Genomic DNA, 24,025 nt, shown 5'->3' on the forward strand with positions numbered 1-24,025 from the left:
AAGGATCAAATATTTTCACCTATAAGATATACAATATAATGCAGACATAATAAAAATTCAGCAAGGCTACCATTAAACAAGACTACTAACATTATTAATGAAGTAAAAAATATATATATCAAATGATTGCATTTTTTTAAATATTTATCCAGTTTAACATTCATTTTTCCAGATAAAATTTCAACTGATGAAGAAAAAAATGATTAAAAGAAACAAAACCTGAAACGAAAATAAAAAAAACAAAAGACAGAACATTGGTTTATAATTTTATTTTACAAAAATATAAATTAATATTTATGTAGAACTGTCTTCGTCATCTGACCATCGACTTACAAAGGCGCTATCACTTTCTTCCATCTCTTCTTCATCATCATCCACACCATTCACTTTTAGACATTCATCTTCAGATCCATCATTTTCTTGCACGCCATCCTCTTCTCGCTTTCTCTTCAACTTGCACTGATTCAGCAGAAACTGTAACGTATATTTGTTATATTCACATCTGAAAAAAAAAATAATAAAAAATAAACAGGAGTCATTAAATTTCAATTTTAAAATTAAAAAGAATATTAAATATGGAGGAGTATAAGAACTCCGTGTTAGAATGATGCGTTGCATGATCAAAAATGGACACACGAAAGAGGGTCATGTAGAGTTTTTTTTTTTTTTTTTTTTTTTTAATATCTTCATAACTTCATTTATTTATTTTCCATTTATTTTTTTTTTTTTTTAGATAAATCACAAATCAGTAAAATTTACTGTTTTTCATATAATCTAGCTGAGACCACCTTCCTCCTGGAATTACCTTGGTGTTGAACAGGTTTTATAAAGTTTGCATTCTTAGAAATTAGCCCAAATGACTTGAATAGAATATATACAGCATAATCACGTTGACACACCAGTTCTTGTTTGATCACTGATTTTAAGCAACATTGGACCTGGTCAGTATCAATGGGTGACCATTTGGGAATACCAGGCGCTGTATGTAGGATGTCAACACTTTGCAAGAACTGCAAAAATCTAACGTTGTCATGAAAATTTTGTTGATGCAAGGTACGAATAAGGGTAAGTAAGGAAAACTGAAGGTGTAAAAAGTGGCATTGAGTGAGGAGAGTAAAAGATGAAATCCTTTGTTCCAGAAGGAACAGTAAGTGATCAGAAGTTTTTTTTGTTTTTTGTTTTTTAATGACTAAGAACATTCAAAATTCCAAGCGCCCATCCTAGAAACGAAGAAAAGGTAGTTTGGATAAATTCTTCAAGATATTATAGAAGAAATGAAAAAAAAGTAGATCAGCACAATACAAACAAATAAATGCATTAGTGAGTTTGATATTTTATCTTCATTATTTGAAATTTGAAAGACTTTGTTAAAGTTGAAATAATCAAGAATTTGAAAAACAAGAAAAAAATAAATGAAAAGATTTTATGCCAACACTCCATGCGTCAATATTCATCAAACAGACAGGTTATTTTATTACCGTTCAATGTTTTTTTTTTTTCTTCTTCAATTTTCGGAAATGTATTGAAAATCATGAATATTTTTATGCAAATTCAAACTTATAAAAATGTTGAAAGTTTTAAGACACGACCAAGGATTGGATGAACCATGGACTAAAGTAAAGTATCAAGTCACACTGCTACATAAACAGTTGGGAAAGGAAACTGAAGACAAGACTAGAAGGATAGCAACAACATAAGAGAGCAGGCAGGTTCATGGAAGAACTGAACCAGAGCTACATTGACAAGGAGGCCTCACTACAATGGCTTAAAAGTGACAAATTTCCATTTGATGAACGCTTAATTATTATAGCTGCACAAGACCAAGGCTTACTCACAAATGGATTTAAGAAAATGGCTGGTCTACAAAAAACAGACCAATGCAGATTCTGTCACTCAGCTGTTGAAAGCCCAAGCCGCCTAATGTCTGGATGCAAGATCCTTCTAGCCGAAAGTCATTACACTGCTCGCCACAACAAAGTATGTAGATACTTACATTGGAAGATCTGTGGAGAGATGCAACTAGATAGGTTGTCGAACATCTGGGAACATGAACCACCACCGATAACATCAAATGGAAAAGTGACAGTGTTCTACGACAAAGGCATACAGACAGGCAAGTACATAAAAAACAAGGCCATCAAGCCAGATATAGTAATATAGAACAAGCCTGCAAGGACTGCACTCATTATCGACGTCACAGTTCCAAATGACTTTGGCCTTAATAGAGGAGAACAGGAACAGATAAAATATCAGGACCTAAAAAATGATCTAAAAACAACATGGTCTCTGGAAGAAATAAACATTATACCAGTTGTGACAGGAGCGACTGGCCTAATAAAAAAGAAACTTCAAAAATACTTAGAAGCAATCCCTGGAAAACCAAGCTATAAGAAAATACAGTTAGCAGCCATAAAGGGAACAGTGTCTATTCTTAAAAGAGCTCTCGGATATAAATTTAAACTATAATAGAATCAAGTGTTAGCCCCAGGAAGAAGACCATTGATCTCTTTCAACTAACAAAAGTAAAATAAAAAAAATTGGGAAATTTGTCCAATTGACATTATAAAACCTTATTTTCTATACAAAATACAAGTCCAGATTCATAATATACTGAGCATCTCCATTTACTAAATGTACTAAAGCTAACAAATTTTAAAAATTAATTTACTAAATGTACTAAAGCTAACAAATTTTAAAAATTAATTTACTAAATGTACTAAAGCTAACAAATTTTAAAAATTAATTTACTAAATGTACTAAAGCTAACAAATTTTAAAAATTTATTTACTAAATGTACTAAAGCTAACAAATTTTAAAAATTAATTTACTAAATGTACTAAAGCTAACAAATTTTAAAAATTTATTTATTAAATGTACTAAAGCTAACAAATTTTAAAAATTAATTTACTAAATGTACTAAAGCTAACAAATTTTAAAAATTAATTTACTAAATGTACTAAAGCTAACAAATTTTAAAAATTAATTTACTAAATGCACTAAAGCTAACAAATTTTCAAAATTAATTTACTAAATGTACTAAAGCTAACAAATTTTAAAAATTAATTTACTAAATGTACTAAAGCTAACAAATTTTAAAAATTTATTTATTAAATGTACTAAAGCTAACAAATTTTCAAAATTTATTTACTAAATGTACTAAAGCTAACAAATTTTAAAAATTAATTTACTAAATGTACTAAAGCTAAATTTTAAAAATTTATTTATTAAATGTACTAAAGCTAAAAAATTTTTAAAATTTATTTACTAAATGTACTAAAGCTAACAAATTTTAAAAATTTATTTACTAAATGTACTAAAGCTAACAAATTTTAAAAATTTATTTATTAAATGTACTAAAGCTAACAAATTTTAAAAATTTATTTACTAAATGTACTAAAGCTAACAAATTTTAAAAATTTATTAAATGTACTAAAGCTAACAAATTTTTTAAAATTTATTTACAAAATGTACTAAAGCTAACAAATTTTAAAAATTTATTTATTAAATGTACTAAAGCTAACAAATTTTTTAAAATTTATTTACTAAATGTACTAAAGCTAACAAATTTTAAAAATTTATTTACTAAATGTACTAAAGCTAACAAATTTTAAAAATTTATTTATTAAATGTACTAAATCTAACAAATTTTAAAAATTAATTTATTAAATGTACTAAATCTAACAAATTTTAAAAATTAATTTACTAAATGTACTAAAGCTAACAAATGTTAAAAATTTATTTACTAAATGTACTAAAACTAACAAATTTTAAAAATTTATTTACTAAATGTACTAAAGCTAACAAATTTTAAAAATTTATTTATTAAATGTACTAAAGCTAACAAATTTTAAAAATTTATTTACTAAATGTACTAAAGCTAACAAATTTTAAAAATTAATTTGCTATATGTACTAAAGCTAACAAATTTTAAAAATTAATTTACTAAATGTACTAAAGCTAACAAATTTTAAAAATTAATTTACTAAATGTACTAAAGCTAACAAATTTTAAAAATTAATTTACTAAATGCACTAAAGCTAACAAATTTTCAAAATTAATTTACTAAATGTACTAAAGCTAACAAATTTTAAAAATTAATTTACTAAATGTACTAAAGCTAACAAATTTTAAAAATTTATTTATTAAATGTACTAAAGCTAACAAATTTTAAAAATTTATTTACTAAATGTACTAAAGCTAACAAATTTTAAAAATTAATTTACTAAATGTACTAAAGCTAAATTTTAAAAATTTATTTATTAAATGTACTAAAGCTAAAAAATTTTAAAAATTTATTTACTAAATGTACTAAAGCTAACAAATTTTAAAAATTTATTTACTAAATGTACTAAAGCTAACAAATTTTAAAAATTTATTTATTAAATGTACTAAAGCTAACAAATTTTAAAAATTTATTTACTAAATGTACTAAAGCTAACAAATTTTAAAAATTTATTAAATGTACTAAAGCTAACAAATTTTTTAAAATTTATTTACAAAATGTACTAAAGCTAACAAATTTTAAAAATTTATTTATTAAATGTACTAAAGCTAACAAATTTTTTAAAATTTATTTACTAAATGTACTAAAGCTAACAAATTTTAAAAATTTATTTACTAAATGTACTAAAGCTAACAAATTTTAAAAATTAATTTATTAAATGTACTAAATCTAACAAATTTTAAAAATTAATTTATTAAATGTACTAAATCTAACAAATTTTAAAAATTAATTTACTAAATGTACTAAAGCTAACAAATGTTAAAAATTTATTTACTAAATGTACTAAAACTAACAAATTTTAAAAATTTATTTACTAAATGTACTAAAGCTAACAAATTTTAAAAATTTATTTGCTATATGTACTAAAGCTAACAAATTTTAAAAATTTATTTATTAAATGTACTAAAGCTAACAAATTTTAAAAATTTATTTACTAAATGTACTAAAGCTAACAAATTTTAAAAATTAATTTACTATATGTACTAAAGCTAACAAATTTTAAAAATTTATTTATTAAATGTACTAAAGCTAACAAATTTTTAAAATTTATTTACTAAATGTACTAAAGCTAACAAATTTTAAAAATTAATTTACTAAATGTACTAAAGCTAAATTTTAAAAATTTATTTATTAAATGTACTAAAGCTAAAAAATTTTAAAAATTTATTTACTAAATGTACTAAAGCTAACAAATTTTAAAAATTTATTTACTAAATGTACTAAAGCTAACAAATTTTAAAAATTTATTTATTAAATGTACTAAAGCTAACAAATTTTAAAAATTTATTTACTAAATGTACTAAAACTAACAAATTTTAAAAATTTATTTATTAAATGTACTAAAGCTAACAAATTTTAAAAATTTATTTACTAAATGTACTAAAGCTAACAAATTTTAAAAATTAATTTACTATATGTACTAAAGCTAACAAATTTTAAAAATTTATTTATTAAATGTACTAAAGCTAACAAATTTTAAAAATTTATTTACTAAATGTACTAAAGCTAACAAATTTTAAAAATTTATTTATTAAATGTACTAAAGCTGACAAATTTTAAAAATTTATTTACTAAATGTACTAAAGCTAACAAATTTTAAAAATTAATTTACTAAATGTACTAAAGCTAACAAATTTTTTAAAATTTATTTACAAAATGTACTAAAGCTAACAAATTTTAAAAATTTATTTATTAAATGTACTAAAGCTAACAAATTTTTTAAAATTTATTTACAAAATGTACTAAAGCTAACAAATTTTAAAAATTTATTTATTAAATGTACTAAAGCTAACAAATTTTTTAAAATTTATTTACAAAATGTACTAAAGCTAACAAATTTTAAAAATTTATTTACTAAATGTACTAAAGCTAACAAATTTTAAAAATTTATTTATTAAATGTACTAAAGCTAACAAATTTTAAAAATTAATTTACTAAATGTACTAAAGCTAACAAATTTTAAAAATTTATTTATTAAATGTACTAAATCTAACAAATTTTAAAAATTTATTTATTAAATGTACTAAAGCTAACAAATTTTAAAAATTTATTTACTAAATGTACTAAAGCTAACAAATTTTAAAAATTTATTTATTAAATGTACTAAAACTAACAAATTTTAAAAATTAATTTATTAAATGGACTAAAACTAACAAATTTTAAAAATTAATTTATTAAATGTACTAAAGCTAACAAATTTTAAAAATTAATTTATTAAATGTACTAAAGCTAACAAATTTTAAAAATTTATTTATTAAATGTACTAAAGCTAACAAATTTTAAAAATTAATTTACTATATGTACTAAAGCTAACAAATTTTAAAAATTTATTTATTAAATGTACTAAAGCTAACAAATTTTAAAAATTAATTTACTAAATGTACTAAAGCTAACAAATTTTAAAAATTTATTTACTAAATGTACTAAAGCTAACAAATTTTAAAAATTTATTTACTAAATGTACTAAAGCTAACAAATTTTAAAAATTTATTTATTAAATGTACTAAAGCTAACAAATTTTAAAAATTTATTTATTAAATGTACTAAAGCTAACAAATTTTAAAAATTTATTTATTAAATGTACTAAATCTAACAAATTTTAAAAATTTATTTATTAAATGTACTAAAGCTAACAAATTTTAAAAATTTATTTACTAAATGTACTAAAGCTAACAAATTTTAAAAATTAATTTATTAAATGTACTAAAGCTAACAAATTTTAAAAATTTATTTACTAAATGTACTAAAGCTAACAAATTTTAAAAATTTATTTACTAAATGTACTAAAGCTAACAAATTTTAAAAATTAATTTACTATATGTACTAAAGCTAACAAATTTTAAAAATTTATTTATTAAATGTACTAAAGCTAACAAATTTTAAAAATTTATTTATTAAATGTACTAAAGCTAACAAATTTTAAAAATTTATTTACTAAATGTACTAAAACTAACAAATTTTAAAAATTTATTTATTAAATGTACTAAAGCTAACAAATTTTAAAAATTTATTTACTAAATGTACTAAAGCTAACAAATTTTAAAAATTAATTTACTATATGTACTAAAGCTAACAAATTTTAAAAATTTATTTATTAAATGTACTAAAGCTAACAAATTTTAAAAATTAATTTATTAAATGTACTAAAGCTAACAAATTTTCAAAATTAATTTACTAAATGTACTAAAGCTAACAAATTTTAAAAATTTATTTACTAAATGTACTAAAGCTAACAAATTTTCAAAATTTATTTACTAAATGTACTAAAGCTAACAAATTTTAAAAATTTATTTACTAAATGTACTAAAGCTAACAAATTTTAAAAATTTATTTACTAAATGTACTAAAGCTAACAAATTTTAAAAATTTATTTATTAAATGTACTAAAGCTAACAAATTTTAAAAATTTATTTACTAAATGTACTAAAGCTAACAAATTTTAAAAATTAATTTACTATATGTACTAAAGCTAACAAATTTTAAAAATTTATTTATTAAATGTACTAAAGCTAACAAATTTTAAAAATTTATTTATTAAATGTACTAAAGCTAACAAATTTTAAAAATTTATTTACTAAATGTACTAAAACTAACAAATTTTAAAAATTTATTTATTAAATGTACTAAAGCTAACAAATTTTAAAAATTTATTTATTAAATGTACTAAAGCTAACAAATTTTTAAAATTTATTTATTAAATGTACTAAAGCTAACAAATTTTAAAAATTTATTTATTAAATGTACTAAAGCTAACAAATTTTAAAAATTTATTTACTAAATGTACTAAAGCTAACAAATTTTAAAAATTTATTTATTAAATGTACTAAAGCTGACAAATTTTAAAAATTTATTTACTAAATGTACTAAAGCTAACAAATTTTAAAAATTAATTTACTAAATGTACTAAAGCTAACAAATTTTTTAAAATTTATTTACAAAATGTACTAAAGCTAACAAATTTTAAAAATTTATTTATTAAATGTACTAAAGCTAACAAATTTTTTAAAATTTATTTACAAAATGTACTAAAGCTAACAAATTTTAAAAATTTATTTATTAAATGTACTAAAGCTAACAAATTTTTTAAAATTTATTTACAAAATGTACTAAAGCTAACAAATTTTAAAAATTTATTTACTAAATGTACTAAAGCTAACAAATTTTAAAAATTAATTTATTAAATGTACTAAAGCTAACAAATTTTAAAAATTAATTTACTAAATGTACTAAAGCTAACAAATTTTAAAAATTTATTTATTAAATGTACTAAATCTAACAAATTTTAAAAATTTATTTATTAAATGTACTAAAGCTAACAAATTTTAAAAATTTATTTACTAAATGTACTAAAGCTAACAAATTTTAAAAATTTATTTATTAAATGTACTAAAACTAACAAATTTTAAAAATTAATTTATTAAATGGACTAAAACTAACAAATTTTAAAAATTAATTTATTAAATGTACTAAAGCTAACAAATTTTAAAAATTTATTTATTAAATGTACTAAAGCTAACAAATTTTAAAAATTTATTTATTAAATGTACTAAAGCTAACAAATTTTAAAAATTAATTTACTATATGTACTAAAGCTAACAAATTTTAAAAATTTATTTATTAAATGTACTAAAGCTAACAAATTTTAAAAATTAATTTACTAAATGTACTAAAGCTAACAAATTTTAAAAATTTATTTACTAAATGTACTAAATCTAACAAATTTTAAAAATTTATTTACTAAATGTACTAAAGCTAACAAATTTTAAAAATTTATTTATTAAATGTACTAAATCTAACAAATTTTAAAAATTTATTTATTAAATGTACTAAAGCTAACAAATTTTAAAAATTAATTTACTAAATGTACTAAAACTAACAAATTTTAAAAATTAATTTACTAAATGTACTAAAGCTAACAAATTTTAAAAATTAATTTATTAAATGTACTAAAGCAAAAAAATTTTTAAAATTAATTTACTAAATGTACTAAAGCTAACAAATTTTAAAAATTAATTTACTAAATGTACTAAAGCTAACAAATTTTAAAAATTTATTTATTAAATGTACTAAAGCTAACAAATTTTTTAAAATTTATTTATTAAATGTACTAAAGCTAACAAATTTTAAAAATTTATTTACTAAATGTACTAAAGCTAACAAATTTTAAAAATTTATTTATTAAATGTACTAAAGCTAACAAATTTTTTAAAATTTATTTACAAAATGTACTAAAGCTAACAAATTTTAAAAATTTATTTACTAAATGTACTAAAGCTAACAAATTTTAAAAATTTATTTATAAAATGTACTAAAGCTAACAAATTTTTTAAAATTTATTTACAAAATGTACTAAAGCTAACAAATTTTAAAAATTAATTTACTAAATGTACTAAAGCTAACAAATTTTAAAAATTAATTTATTAAATGTACTAAAGCTAACAAATTTTAAAAATTAATTTACTAAATGTACTAAAGCTAACAAATTTTAAAAATTTATTTATTAAATGTACTAAAGCTAACAAATTTTAAAAATTTATTTATTAAATGTACTAAAGCTAACAAATTTTAAAAATTAATTTACTAAATGTACTAAAGCTAACAAATTTTAAAAATTTATTTACTAAATGTACTAAAGCTAACAAATTTTAAAAATTTATTTATTAAATGTACTAAAGCAAACAAATTTTAAAAATTTACTAAATGTACTAAAGCTAACAAATTTTAAAAATTAATTTATTAAATGTACTAAATCTAACAAATTTAAAAATTTATTTATTAAATGTACTAAAGCTAACAAATTTTAAAAATTAATTTACTAAATGTACTAAAACTAACAAATTTTAAAAATTAATTTACTAAATGTACTAAAGCTAACAAATTTTAAAAATTAATTTATTAAATGTACTAAAGCTAACAAATTTTAAAAATTAATTTACTAAATGTACTAAAGCTAACAAATTTTAAAAATTTATTTATTAAATGTACTAAAGCTAACAAATTTTCAAAATTAATTTACTAAATGTACTAAAGCTAACAAATTTTAAAAATTTATTTACTAAATGTACTAAAGCTAACAAATTTTAAAAATTTATTTATTAAATGTACTAAAGCTAACAAATTTTAAAAATTTATTTATTAAATATACTAAAGCTAACAAATTTTAAAAATTTATTTATTAAATGTACTAAAGCTAACAAATTTTTTAAAATTTATTTACAAAATGTACTAAAGCTAACAAATTTTAATAATTTATTTACTAAATGTACTAAAGCTAACAAATTTTAAAAATTTATTTATTAAATGTACTAAATCTAACAAATTTTAAAAATTTATTTATTATATGTACTAAATCTAACAAATTTTAAAAATATATTTACTAAATGTACTAAAGCTAACAAATTTTAAAAATTAATTTACTAAATGTACTAAAGCTAACAAATTTTAAAAATTTATTTACTAAATGTACTAAAGCTAACAAATTTTAAAAATTAATTTACTAAATGTACTAAAGCTAACAAATTTTAAAAATTTATTTATTAAATGTACTAAAGCTAACAAATTTTAAAAATTAATTTACTAAATGTACTAAAGCTAACAAATTTTAAAAATTAATTTACTAAATGTACTAAAGCTAACAAATTTTAAAAATTAATTTATTAAATGTACTAAAGCTAACAAATTTTAAAAATTAATTTACTAAATGTACTAAAGCTAACAAATTTTCAAAATTAATGTACTAAATGTACTAAAGCTAACAAATTTTAAAAATTAATAAACTAAAAGAAACTTACCATGAAAAGTATTTCTTTATCTCAAGTAGTTTTAAAAGTCTAACAGTTCTTTATATGCAGTTCTCTAATGCGCAACAAAACTGGTCAACTATTTACAGCTTCAGGGCACTTTCACTCATTTAGATCAAAACAAATGTCTTTACATACACAACAATATGCCTGTCGACAATCATTTACATTCCCTGATCCACTTATATTTGACCAATTAAGCGGGATTAAATGTTATTTTCCCCATTGTTGATTAGTCTACACTATGTTCGTTTCACTTAAATGTTGAATTTCGATTATTGTGGATACAAGAGTTACATCTCTATTACAAAACAACCCAATATGGAAGACGTCAGTTACTTTCGTGATAAAGGGACATAACTCTGGTTTCCGCAATAATATAATGCAATTTCAGAACAGTGTATCTTGATTTTCTTCCCAATATTTAATAAAATATTTTAATGGTATTTTTATTAATACTTAAAAAATAATTTATTTTGATTTTATTTTTTTATCTTTCAACACAAATTTTTATTGGACATAAATGGGATTTTCAAGATCTTTTCCAGATTTTCAAGGATTTTTCAAGGTAATAATAGAAATAAGGCCTTTTTTTATATTCTGTGGATCTATATTAAAAAACCTTGTTAAACTTTGTGACATATTTCCATTCTATGGAGGTCAGGCGCAAACGAACACCCCATAATTTTATTATACAATATTTCTTCAAATTGAAACATAATTATCAAAGTATACTGATGCAGATAGATATGAAAAGTTTTTAAAGTTTGTGCCTATTTTCATTTTATGGAAGCCAGGCACGAACGCAGACCCCACAATTTTATTATACCATCCCTATTTAAGTTAAAACATACTTATCAAAGTATTATTATGTACATCTATATCAAAAACACTTGTAAACGTTTTTTTAATTTTTTAATTTTTTATTTCCATACTTTGTGGACCGGGCGCATACGCAGATCCCACAATTTTAATGAATCATTATACCAGATCAAACATACCTATTCCTGTGTCTCAATACATCTCATTATATGTGATCAGTTTTCTATAATAGTCAACCATATAGGAGCCTATTCATGACCAGACACACACACAGACGTTCAGCTTTATATATATATATATATATATATATATATATATATATATATAAACACATGCGTATATATTTTTGTTTTAAAAGTTTTGCCAACCAAACTCCTGTTTGGTTTTGGTCTAGGGCATGAAACTTAATATACAAGGTATTTGAACCCATGCGAAACTTTATTTGAGTATTAACCGGGTAACATCAGTGCAAAAGTGTCAATATTTAAAAAAATAAAAATAAATTTGCCAGGTGAAAGTCAAATGGTGACATCTGAAATATCCATGCGTAACGGAATAGCTATTGGTTCAGGTTTGTATTTTTAGCTTTGCAGTAAACATGTCTCCATAGTACAGTCATTAACATCAAAGGAAAAAGTAAATCATAAGCTAAACGTTTTGGTTCTCAAGTGGTGGCGCACAAATTTTTTTTTTTTTTTTTTTTTTTAAATCATTACTATATATTGGGTCGAATATAATGTAATAAATACAAAATCTGCATTAATCAAAATATAATATTTAAGCGTATTTTACTACCAGGTAATGCCGGGCAGTCTGCTAGTATATATAAGTTTACTAATTTAAGTTTTATTTTACTGGAAATGAATGTCATTTAATTACAAGAAATGAAACTCTAAAAACTATTTTTTTGTACTATAACAATACAAAATCAGTCTCAAATCACACACAAGTTTGGAAGTTTACTCCAACAGTGACGTTAAGTCTAATTTTCTCTAAAAATCCATGTTTAAGTTCATAATATACCGAGCATGTCCATGCAATCAAGATATTCACCATAATTTGAATATTGATTTGTAAAATCAATTTCATTAATTCATCATTACTTATTACAGTTTTTGAATTCAATATGTGATAATAAAAGAAAAGTTAGTTCTATTTAGGCATATGCTTTAGAGCGTCGATAAAAAATTAGCATTCTATAAAAAAAAGTCAAGAGTTTTATAGATAGCAATTCAACATTTTATAAACAAAGCCAAAAAACTTATTTTTTCTTAAATTTTATGAATAAAAGCTTAGTATTTTTGACAAAAAGATGCGTTCTGGTCCTTTGTAGTTAATTTAGTTCTGGGTGTTGCGATTCTTAGTTTTTTTTTCATTTTCTCAAGAAATACAAAGTCACAGGTTTCATGAGCTTATTATAAAGCTCCACCTGAAAGAAATCAATGTGTAAATTCCACTGTCATGATTAAACTGGGTTCCAATAATGAAATTGAGTTTTTATATTGAAATTCATCTGTCCTGGGAGACAATGGAGCCCTATTCCTCAAGATTAATCAATCAGCAAATTGCAACGTATACTGTGTGCAAGCCTATCCTAGATCGTTGCTCTGTTGCAGGCATCTATGCCCTCTCCTGGTCTCTACTTTTCTTACTCCACTTACGCCTCTACAGCTTTCTCTAATGTGTGTCGTCTTCAGCCATGGACTCATCCTGTTGGATCGTATATATATGAGAGAGAGAGAGAGAATAGGAGGTAAATTAAATTAATGCAGAATCATTTACATATGTTTCAAGTATTCAAATTTTTATATTGAATTCTTGGAATATCATTTGTAATGATCTTGTGTTAATTCATTTTGCTCATCTATTTACTTGTTTCTAGCTCTGGAATATCTAACTCCTCTTCTATTGAGCTGATTATACATCTGCCGTATTCTAAGAGGATGGTTGTAATTCACATACTTTCACCTTGTCATCTAAATTTTAAGGGTTAGGTATATAATTAGCTATCCATTGTTGTTGTTGTTGTGCTCTGGTTTCAAACCATTATATATATATATAGGCTCCTGGCTTGAGGTAGTTGCCTGCATAGTTGCACTGATGTGCTATGATACAGCAAAACAGTACTGTATGTGGATGACTATATATATCTCTATGTGTTGAGACAATTAGTCGTAATTGAGAACCTTAAAAAAAATTCAGAACTTTTTGGGGTATCGGAATCAGAAAAGTTTATGCCTATTTGCAAGGCTCAGAACAATTCTTTTTGTTTTGTTTTTTGTTTAGAACTTGATTTTTCACAGTTCATATCAAAATGAAATGATAAATATCCATTGATTTAAAACTACCAGTAAAACTAAGATCTATAGGTCACACCCAAAGGTGTCTTTTTACATGTGTGAAATTATATGCCCATATCACAGAGTTTTGTGATAATCCCCTCTCTCATAAAAAAAAAAAATCAGAATGGGGGGGGGGATAGTGTAATTGTCCCATCACTAATATAATTGACCTCTCATTTATTAAAATACAAAAAAAATAATTCAATATTGATGACATTTACATTATTTAAAAATAGTTCAACTTTATGCTTCACTTTTTGTGAATTGAATAAAATTCAATCAAACAAAAACAAAGCACATTGTTAATGAAATTGTTTAAAATGGAAAATAGTTAACGAGATACTTACAATTTACTAATGTCATCATTTTTTATTTTTGTAGCTTTCTGCAAGGAACGTAATGTAGTCATAATGGAACCAGATCTTTGTTTTAGGGAAGGCGTATGTGACATGAGTAACTTTTCAAGCCACGTCAAATAAAACTGAACGTGGGCAGAACTTTCAATTTGGTTCGGCAGGAAAGCCATCAGATAATCGACGTAAGTGTCTGGAAGATTTTGGGCAAGGAACTCAACTGAAAAAAAAAAGATTCAAAGAGAAATATTTTTTTAAAACATTTAATCGTCTAACTTACAGGCTATCATTAATAAAAAGCATTAAGAAAGAGTTACATTATGTAGACTTTAGAGATTTTCATAAACTCTACAGAAAGGGACATTTATCTCCATAGTTTTTTTTTACTGGAAGTTCAGCAACTGGAAACTTAACACAATATCTACTTGCTAAGAAATTAGTTAAATGAATGCACTACATCACAAGACGAAACCAAGTTAACAAAAGAGAAAAAAGTATGATTACAAGAAAAAGAAAGGATTTAAAAAATAGAAAAACATTATTTGAATTATTGTTAAACAATCAACCCAATCGTGGCTGATGGAACAAGAACATATTTCCTTCATGGATTAAATAAAGGGTTCTTTCGAAATTCTATGATTCAAGAGCTGGATAAGGCACACCTGAAGATGGTTGGAGGTTACATCGGTCGAAACGTTGCAAGAATAACACAATAAGAACAGTAATGTAAATAATACAAATTATTAATCTTCACATTAAAAGTTCAGAAACAGAAAAACAATTACAGAAATTAAGATCTTGAAGAATTTAATCAATGAAGCACAAGACAAAGTTATAGGAAACAGAATGCAATTAAATGTGTTTGATTTTGAACCACCTGATTTTATGTATGAAGAAAATAACTTCTAGCACAATAAGCCTGATTTGGTGTCAAGTTGGAGATGCAGGTAAATACCAATCAAATAATCCCACCATCTATATTTAAATAAGATTGTTTCATGAATTTTATTGTTTCAAAATGAAAACAAAAAAGGGAGATTACTCTGAATTAACATAAGAGGCTAGAATTACAAGAAATACTGCAATCAGTTTACCATATATATATATAATCATTTTTTAGAATACATAAAATAAAAGGGATAATAAGAAATGAAAAAAACGTAAAAAAAAAAAAAACAAATAATGCAAAAAAGTTTTATATTGCTATCATTGTACTTACTCTGTTCATAAGGGATTTTTTCAATAACTTCTTCAATTAACGACTGTTCATTTAGTCGAAAGCTCAGCATAAGAGCAGAAGAATAATCTCCCTTGAGTAAATTCTTGCGTACCGATTCAGGGGTGATGTCCACTTGCAACTCAAATGGATCAAAGTGCAGCTTGTGGTCAAGAGAATATACGAGGACGCCCTCTGTACTAGCAGCTGCCCAGGAACGACCTGGAAAGAAATAGCAAAGTGATGCAGTTTATGATTCCACCCTTTGCCATCCGACAGTAAAAGCACTTTATTCAAGCAATATCTAAAGACTTTTTGTTTTTAATTCTCATATCTAATGTCTCAGTTTTATACTGAAACACATATCTGAAACCCCTATTGCCACCACACCCATCTTATGCTGTTTGTTTACACAACCTTTATATGACTCCATATACTGTTGCATCATTTTTTTCTACAGGAGTAGAAAGTGGACCATAGGTTTATTTTCGCCAACATTATAACTCGTTTCCCTGATTTGTTCTTTAGTCTTCACATTTCATGAGCAATGTTTCTGAGAAAGGAGAAAAAACTGCTGTTTTCTGGCTATCCATCTAACACTTCCAGGTCTTTTTCCCCACTCTTAACTTAGTATTTTTTTTTTTAAGCTCCTGACATCAAGTAGCTTCATGCCTTATCTGGAGCAAGTCCAATTTAAAAAATGAATGAATTTGTATAATCTTAACTTCACTATCTGTCTTTATGCTTGCATTATGTTTACATCTACCTGATGCATCATCTCTAAATTTGCTGTATTGTATTTGGACAATTCACACCCTATTTATCTTTATCATACATCTCGTATTTTAATACTTAAGTCGGTGTAATCAACTTTAACCGCTAAATAATCCATCTCTAAGCTTACAATATTATAGTTTAACATGAAAATAAATATAATTTAAAAAATCTTACACACACATATATATATATAATACACATACTAGTGGGCCACCCAGCATTGCCCGGTCATAAAGTATGCTTAAATATATTTTAATTCATGTAGATTATGTATTTATTATTAGAGACTATTCTCTATGAATTGTCATATTGAACTTATATGGTAGCAAGATCAAATCGAAACCAAAACATACAACTATCCACCCTAATCATATATACAGGGTGACCAAAAAAAAAACAAAAAAAAACGGGCCCCAACTCTAATTAGGTCCCGTTTCTTAGTATTTTGTCCAAATGAAATGAAACTATGGTCATAACTAGTTTATTATATTCAAAACATCACATCAAAACACTAGGGTCTTTGGCCTTTTTTCTGTTCTACAGCATATGTTCTAGATGGCCTCCATTTAGCTTTTGTTTTTTTGAGGGGTCACCCTGTGTGTGTATATATATATATACACACACACACACAGCGTGTCTCAATAAAATGTATACACTCTTTAAATCATCCCAACTTGCTACATGAATACGCTATGCCACGTTCCCAAGAGAAGTTTAGGAATGAAGAATGGCACTTCCAGCAGGATGGAGCACTTCCCCACTATCATCATGACGTAAGAGCATATCTTGATAGTCACCTACGAAACAGATAGGTAGGATTAAGAGGAAGTATTAAGTACTGTCCATGCTAACCGGATTTGACCCCCTCCCCATGGATTTTTCTCTTTGGGGTGGAAGGGCATGCTAAACACAGAAAGATGTGCCAACATACCAATTGAACCGATTAGAAAGGCTTTCGATTCAATCAGTGAACGTTGTCAGCTGTCCATGGACCACAATGGCCAATAATTTGAACACTTGATAATTAGTTGGTTTCTATATTTGTTCACAGTATTTTGATGTATGGAACTGATTTCTTATAATAAAGGTTGGTTGTATTGTCATTTAAAGAGTGAATACATTTTATTGGGAACCCCCTGTATATTCAGCTGTCATCCAATTTTTAAAAGATGGAATTACCAGATTGTCGAAAACAAAATTAAAGCAAGGGCACACAGTCCAAAGTTTTATAATTACATATATATATATATATATTAGTGGCCTTGTTGATTTATATATGGAATGGTCTCTACCAAACTACTTTCAATTTTTGGTCCATAGATTTGAAGCTGGAGATATATATATATATATTGATCATAAAGATTAATAATTATAAATATACCTATTGAGCTTATATATCAACAGTATTATGAGCAAGATTATTTTAAAGTATTGACACATTAAAATAAACTTTGCTCTTTCCATATATATATAGGATATTTGGGCCTGTTGAACAAATTTGATTTGGTTTTTAACTAGTAAAAATAGCTGCTAAAGAGGTCAAAATTGTTAAGAATTGGAACTTGGCAGGTGTAAGTTGACTAAACGGGTTACTTCTTTGCATGCACAAATACATATTTATACCATTAACGTTATTTTGAAATTTTTTATATGTGTGTAAACTTAGCCCAGATGATAACGAATAACGCTGAAGAGTTACAAGTTTTGATTGTTTCTAGCTGACAGCACCAAAGTCATTTTCTTTCATGTACGATACTACCAGGTCGCCCAGCATTGCCTGTCGTAAAATATGCTTAAATATATTTTGATTAATGCAGATTTCGTATTTATAAATAGATTGTATTGGACCCAGTAAGTATATAGAAATGATTAAAAAAAAAAAAAAAGACTCGTAAACCACTATCGAGAATCGAAACCAAAACGTTTAGCCTACGATTTACTTTTTCCTTTGACGTTAATGCCTAAGCTATGCAGACATATTTGCTGCAAGTATAAAAGTTAAAACATGAACCAATAGCTCCTACGTTACGCATGCATATTCGTAATGATGTCGTTCGGCTTTCACTTGGCCAATTCCATTTTTTTATTTTCATACTTTTGACTGATTTTCCATAGCTAAGATCCAAATATAAAGTTTTGTATGGGTTTGAATATCCTATATATTAAGTTTTGTCTGTAGATCAAAACTGATAGTTTGGTTCGCAAAATTTTTTAAACAAATATATACACACATACATATAGCAAGATTTGTTTACTATAAATCTTTTTACGCTAATATTAAGCAAGTATAAATCATATAGAATATATGCATGAATATAATTACATGTAATAGTTTAAAGATGATCATCCTATAAGAAAACCAAAAAATTAATAGGGAATTAATTAAAATGAATGTTTAAAAAATATGCAAATTAGCTAGATCATTTGCAGATGAATGCAATTCCACAACCCATATATAACAAAGTTCTATTTTCTTTTTTAATAGAAGAAAAAAAAAAGGGAGGGGTAATATGAATATCAATACACAAAAACCCCAAATTTATAGGAGTATAGATAAGGAATTGGCTTCATAATAAATATGAAATCAGCATAAATTAAAACATATTTAAGCCTATTTTATGGCAGCAACACTGGGCAGCCCGCTAATATGTACACATATATAACAATATAACTGAAATGACACATAACCTTAAACTCTACAGATACTAGCAACAAAAAATACAAATAGGCAAAAATTACACTACAATAAAACACACATTCATGTTTAAAGTTCAATATTGTAATATAAATCCATTACTTATCTTTAATACTAGACTAGACTACCCGTGACCCGTTGGGTCAGTATGTTATATTAGCTATGAAATTCATGTATTAGCAGGACACTTGGGACGTAAAGAAAAAGGTTTTTTTTGACATAAAAACATTTCTATGAAAGTATATTAAAATGAAAAAGGAATATAGATAGATTTCTATGAGTCGTTCTGTTTATTATAATTGATTATTTTTTTTTTTTTTAAATTTACAATTACTGAATTATAAGTGGTTGGCCATACTTATAGGTAAATGTGCACTGAACAGATACCATAATACTTATAGTTAAATTAACATTGATATATCTGCTTTTTTTTTTTTTTTTTTACATCGTTCATTACATTTAAGTTATTTTAAACCCCACTCTTCCCATATTAAATAATAATTTAAAAATAATAACGTTAATATTTCAGTGCGCAGGTCATGCACAACCAGATGTCGTAAACTGGAAAGTGGGTTACATACATCATTACAAGATCATTTCAGTTTTATAATTATATAGATTACCACATAAAATTGGACCCGTCATTTTATATAGTGTTTCAGTTGATTAAGGGGAGATCACCTATGCCAATAATTTACTGCTCATCTCCTTTTGATTTCATCCCTTTTTGCATTTCTTCTTTTGTTTTACTTCAGTTGAAGTTCTCAGAAATCATAGGGCTCGTTCCCAACACTCCATCTCTTTATGAGATACATAGATATTTGGATATTCTATTTATTCTAGTTATCCTTTAGTGTTCAAACACTGAGTTAATAAAGTTAAGAACATTGATTTTCCTTCCCAATAAACCATTTTAATAAGTAATAATATATCTTTCTTGTGGTCTCTTAGTCTTACTGGATCCTAAGATAAGAATTCATCTAGTCTGGTGGAGTATCCAGCTTCAAGTTATTACTTGAGGCAATATCAGTAGTTGAAGAAGCACACTATTCTTCATAAAAGCCAGTATGGGTTGTTCATAGGTGATCTTATTTGTGCCGTTATTTGCCTATATGACAGCTGATTTGGGTTTGTTGTTGCATTTTTATGGCATAATTTTGGTTTGTTCGCTTTTTGAAAAAAAAAGAGGGGTTTACTCTCCAAATCATCAAAAACATTATACCATCCAGGTTATATTTAACTGTAATTTCATATTTACTGATTTATATGCGAATGAGTTTTTGAAAAATATGCATGTGTGTGTGTGTGTGTGTGTGTGTGTGTGTGTGTGTGTGTGTGTGTGAGTTGTAAAGAAGGCTGATAGCACATATATAGAGAGACACTAGCAGGACTGGTCATAGCATTACTCTAAAAATAAAAATTGAAATTAAAATCTTGCTCCCAGTTATAGAGAAGGAGGGGGGTCACAGTTCGTGTGCGTTACTAGGGTGGAGCTTAGTTTTGAATTTATAATTTAAAACTGAATTGCAACTTGTTGAAAAGCAAGTCCACTTGAAACTAAATTGGCAGAAAGTGTTTTTTTTTTGTTTTGTTTTTTTTACTAAAAATGCTTTTCAGCCATAATATAAAAATATTTAAAAATAGAAACTATGCATTACATTAAAATGAAAACAATGAAATTGAGATGCAAATATTTAATTAACGGGATGTTCTTTTACAGAGTATTATGCAAATTAGTTAACCTTACAACTTTAACTGTATACAAATGATCAGTATATATTACAAATTATTGCTCTTCTATTGTGTGAAGTTCAAATTGCTGCTTCAATCTTACCATTTTTTTTTTTAGAACGTCCCTTGTTTTATATATGAGCGGCCTGGCAAGACCACAGGGGAGAAAACCAAGCACAAAAAAAAAAAAATTCATCCCAAAGCAGCAAAACTAAAGCTGGCCTGCTAGGAGACTAAAATGTAGGAAAATTTGGGCATATTTTATTGGTTTGAAAATATAGGTTCTTTTTTTACCAATTGTCATAAAATTTAAACCATAGAATCTATATAAATATAAAACTCAAATGACCTTGTAACAGATGTTGTAACCCAACATCTGGTTTACGACTTCTGGTTATGCATCCGTACATAAACTTAAACCCATAACAGCGTAAACAATTAAACACACATCGCTACTTTTGCAGAATTTGCTCTGCACACTGAAATATTAACATTATTATTCCGAAATTATTAAATGTCGCAATATTCTTACAAATAAATCAACTTTGACCTGTTGACAGCCATAAGAACAATTTACAACGGCAATTTCCCCACCGCCTCTTTTTTAAGTTTATTCTCCATTTTTTAAAAACGTTCATACATTTTCTTCTACACTACCAACATAAATAACCCCAAAAATGTTTTTTTTTTTTTTAATTTGCATCACAAATGAATCAATGCAACAATAAAAAATTGTTTTACTATGTACATTTTCAGCATCCCAATTCTACTATGTACATTTTCAGCATCCCAATTCTTTTTTCATGTTTAAATTATCCAAATAAACAATTTAATATTTTGTTTTTGTCTTAATAATAAGGTCAATAAAACTAATTAACATAAATTTAATATTTGACCAATTGGGTCACGAGTGTTTATTAAAAATAAATGAAAAAAGTTACATTTTATTTTCATTTTCTATTTAAAAAGCCATTCTTAACATGGGGAGAGTGTTTAACTATTCTGTACTTTCAACTAACAATTTCATTAAAAAAAGATATCAAAATTTGAATTTAACTTTATTATGGTATCTGTTCAGTGCACATTTACCTATAAGTATGGCAAACCACTTATAATTCAATGGCTGTAATTGTTTTTTTTTTCAAAAATAAACAATTATAAACAGAATGACTCAAATCTATATGTTTTTCATTTTAATATACTTTCATAAAAATGTTTGTTATGTCACAAAAAATATTTTCTTTACGTCACAAGTGTTACGCTCATACATTAATTCCATAGCTAATATAACATACTGACCCAAAAGGGTCATGGGTAGTCTAATAGTATTATAACCTTCAAAAAGCCTCCAAATTTTCATGTAGTTTTGTCCCATAGAACCAAAGATATAAGCATTTCAATATTCAATTTGGCTACAAGTGTGTGAGTATGTGTGTGTATGTATATATATATATATATATATATATATATATATATATATATATATATCCTTTTTGGCCATTTTATAAGTTCCAAATCTCAGTGATTATTGATCAGAATTTAACAAATGAAAGCTTGAGTTGTGTAGTGAGCTATGTGACATTTTCCCTTAAGGTCACACATTAAAGGCATCATCCATTATCCTGAGCCTATTTTTGGCACTTTTTTTTAAATCATAAAATGTTTAAATCCGTCATTTGTTTTCCTAGTTTTGCATATGAATTACAAAATATCTGATATTTCTCTAAAAGCTCTGGCCTTGATGAAGGAGGGACTAAAACTTGCTGCTATGGTTTTAAATGATCTGAAATAACAGCAAGGGGAGACTTGGTTCCAAATATTTCTCATGTTATATCTCCCCTCTTTAGTTTTCATACATAAAGTAAATTTCACAATCTATAACAAGTATTCAATACTGGAGATATTCATAATCGAACCCTATTTCTAAGAGGGGGAATATAACACGAGACATATTTGGAATCAAATCTCTCCTTGCTGTTATTCAGCTCTTTTGAAACCATATCAGTAAGTTTTTGTCTCTTCCTCCATCAAGGCCAGAAGTTTTGGAGAAATATATACACACACAAGGAAGGTTCCGAAAATAATGCCTCCTCTTTTTTTTTTATTCCGCCTGAATGGATCAGAGGGGATTGCACATTCCATTGTGATGATTGAGCTTATGCATTCATGACCTGATAGCTTCGTTTCTCTGTTGCAGATATTAATTCCTGTCAAAAGAGCACTGAGAATGGTGATTATGTAGAAAAATAAATTCCAGGGCACAAAAGGTCAATGGTTTTAATGATACCATTTCCATCTTCGTAGTTGTTTAATTTTTGAGTAAAAAAAAAAAAAAAAAACCTAAAACTATAAGCATAAAAAGGAACAAAATTTATTGGCGACATTCACACAAATGATATGCAAAATAAATCAAATTAGATCTGAAATGTTTGCCAATTGTAAAACTGCTGCGAACAATCAATTCTGAAAAAAGCCTAAAAATAATTCTACAAACCAGTCGGGGAGAATCTCACACAGCAAACTCGGACTTCAGGTTTCCAATGGCGAGAAGACATGTCTCCTTTTCGAACACCAGGAAGAGCAAGACTTTTACCAGGATTGTTTTCATCTTCATCATCAGCATCAATCAAAGCAAGATTACCCCATTCAGTCATTTGACGCTTGTCTAAAAATTCCTAAGAAAAATAAAATAGAATTGAAATTACAATTGTTTTGTCATATATTTGTGGCTTTAAAGGCTATATTGAGATATATATATATATATATATATATATATATATATATATATATATACTAGTCTGGGTGCCTGGCATTGCCCGGGTGTTTGGAGGTAGGCGTTGAGCAAAAAAAAAAAAAAAAAAAAGTTAGGCAGGCTCGAACCCATATCGCGAAGGAGGAAAAGAACATGAAAAAACAAAAAGCGACGTCTTTGCTGTTGCATCCATTGCCAAACCGAAAGTGATGACTTTAAATTAAGGCTAGCCGATCGAAAAGAGCGGATGACTTTCAAAAATAACGGCAAAAATTTGTCGTCCGAAGGGTCAAGCTTCAAAACAATACCGATTTAGTAAAAATCCATCATCTCTATCGAAAGTTTTAGGCAGACATACAAACATACATTTTAACAGACAGGTGATATTTATATTAGATTCTTATTTAATTAATTGGAATTCATTACTAAGATAATTTGAATTATTCATTCATTGTAGACAGTGGTTTCACAACGTTTCGGCCAACTATTCCACTGGCCTTCGTTAGATGGTAATCGCGTCGGATAGGAACTCCT

The 24,025-nt window shown here is 25.3% G+C and overlaps 1 protein-coding gene across 1 annotated transcript in view; it reads right to left on the bottom strand.

The window, feature by feature from the left end:
• Window positions 1–253: 253 nt before the first annotated feature.
• The window catches only part of LOC145254545 (periodic tryptophan protein 2 homolog), a 120,537-nt gene continuing 96,765 nt past the window's right edge, over window positions 254–24,025 (bottom strand). Inside the window, exons 15-18 of the mRNA XM_080113072.1 lie at window positions 23,234–23,414; window positions 15,540–15,758; window positions 14,315–14,540; window positions 254–502 (exon numbers count right to left, since the gene is read on the bottom strand). Coding sequence (XP_079969198.1) covers window positions 295–502; window positions 14,315–14,540; window positions 15,540–15,758; window positions 23,234–23,414 — 834 coding nt within the window. The 3' untranslated portion in view covers window positions 254–294. The remainder of the gene's footprint in view (window positions 503–14,314; window positions 14,541–15,539; window positions 15,759–23,233; window positions 23,415–24,025) is intronic.

Source organism: Euprymna scolopes, chromosome 3 (assembly GCF_053919585.1).
Source record: "Euprymna scolopes isolate OS-2025 chromosome 3, ASM5391958v1, whole genome shotgun sequence".
NCBI classification, from domain to species: Eukaryota; Metazoa; Mollusca; class Cephalopoda; order Sepiida; family Sepiolidae; genus Euprymna; species Euprymna scolopes.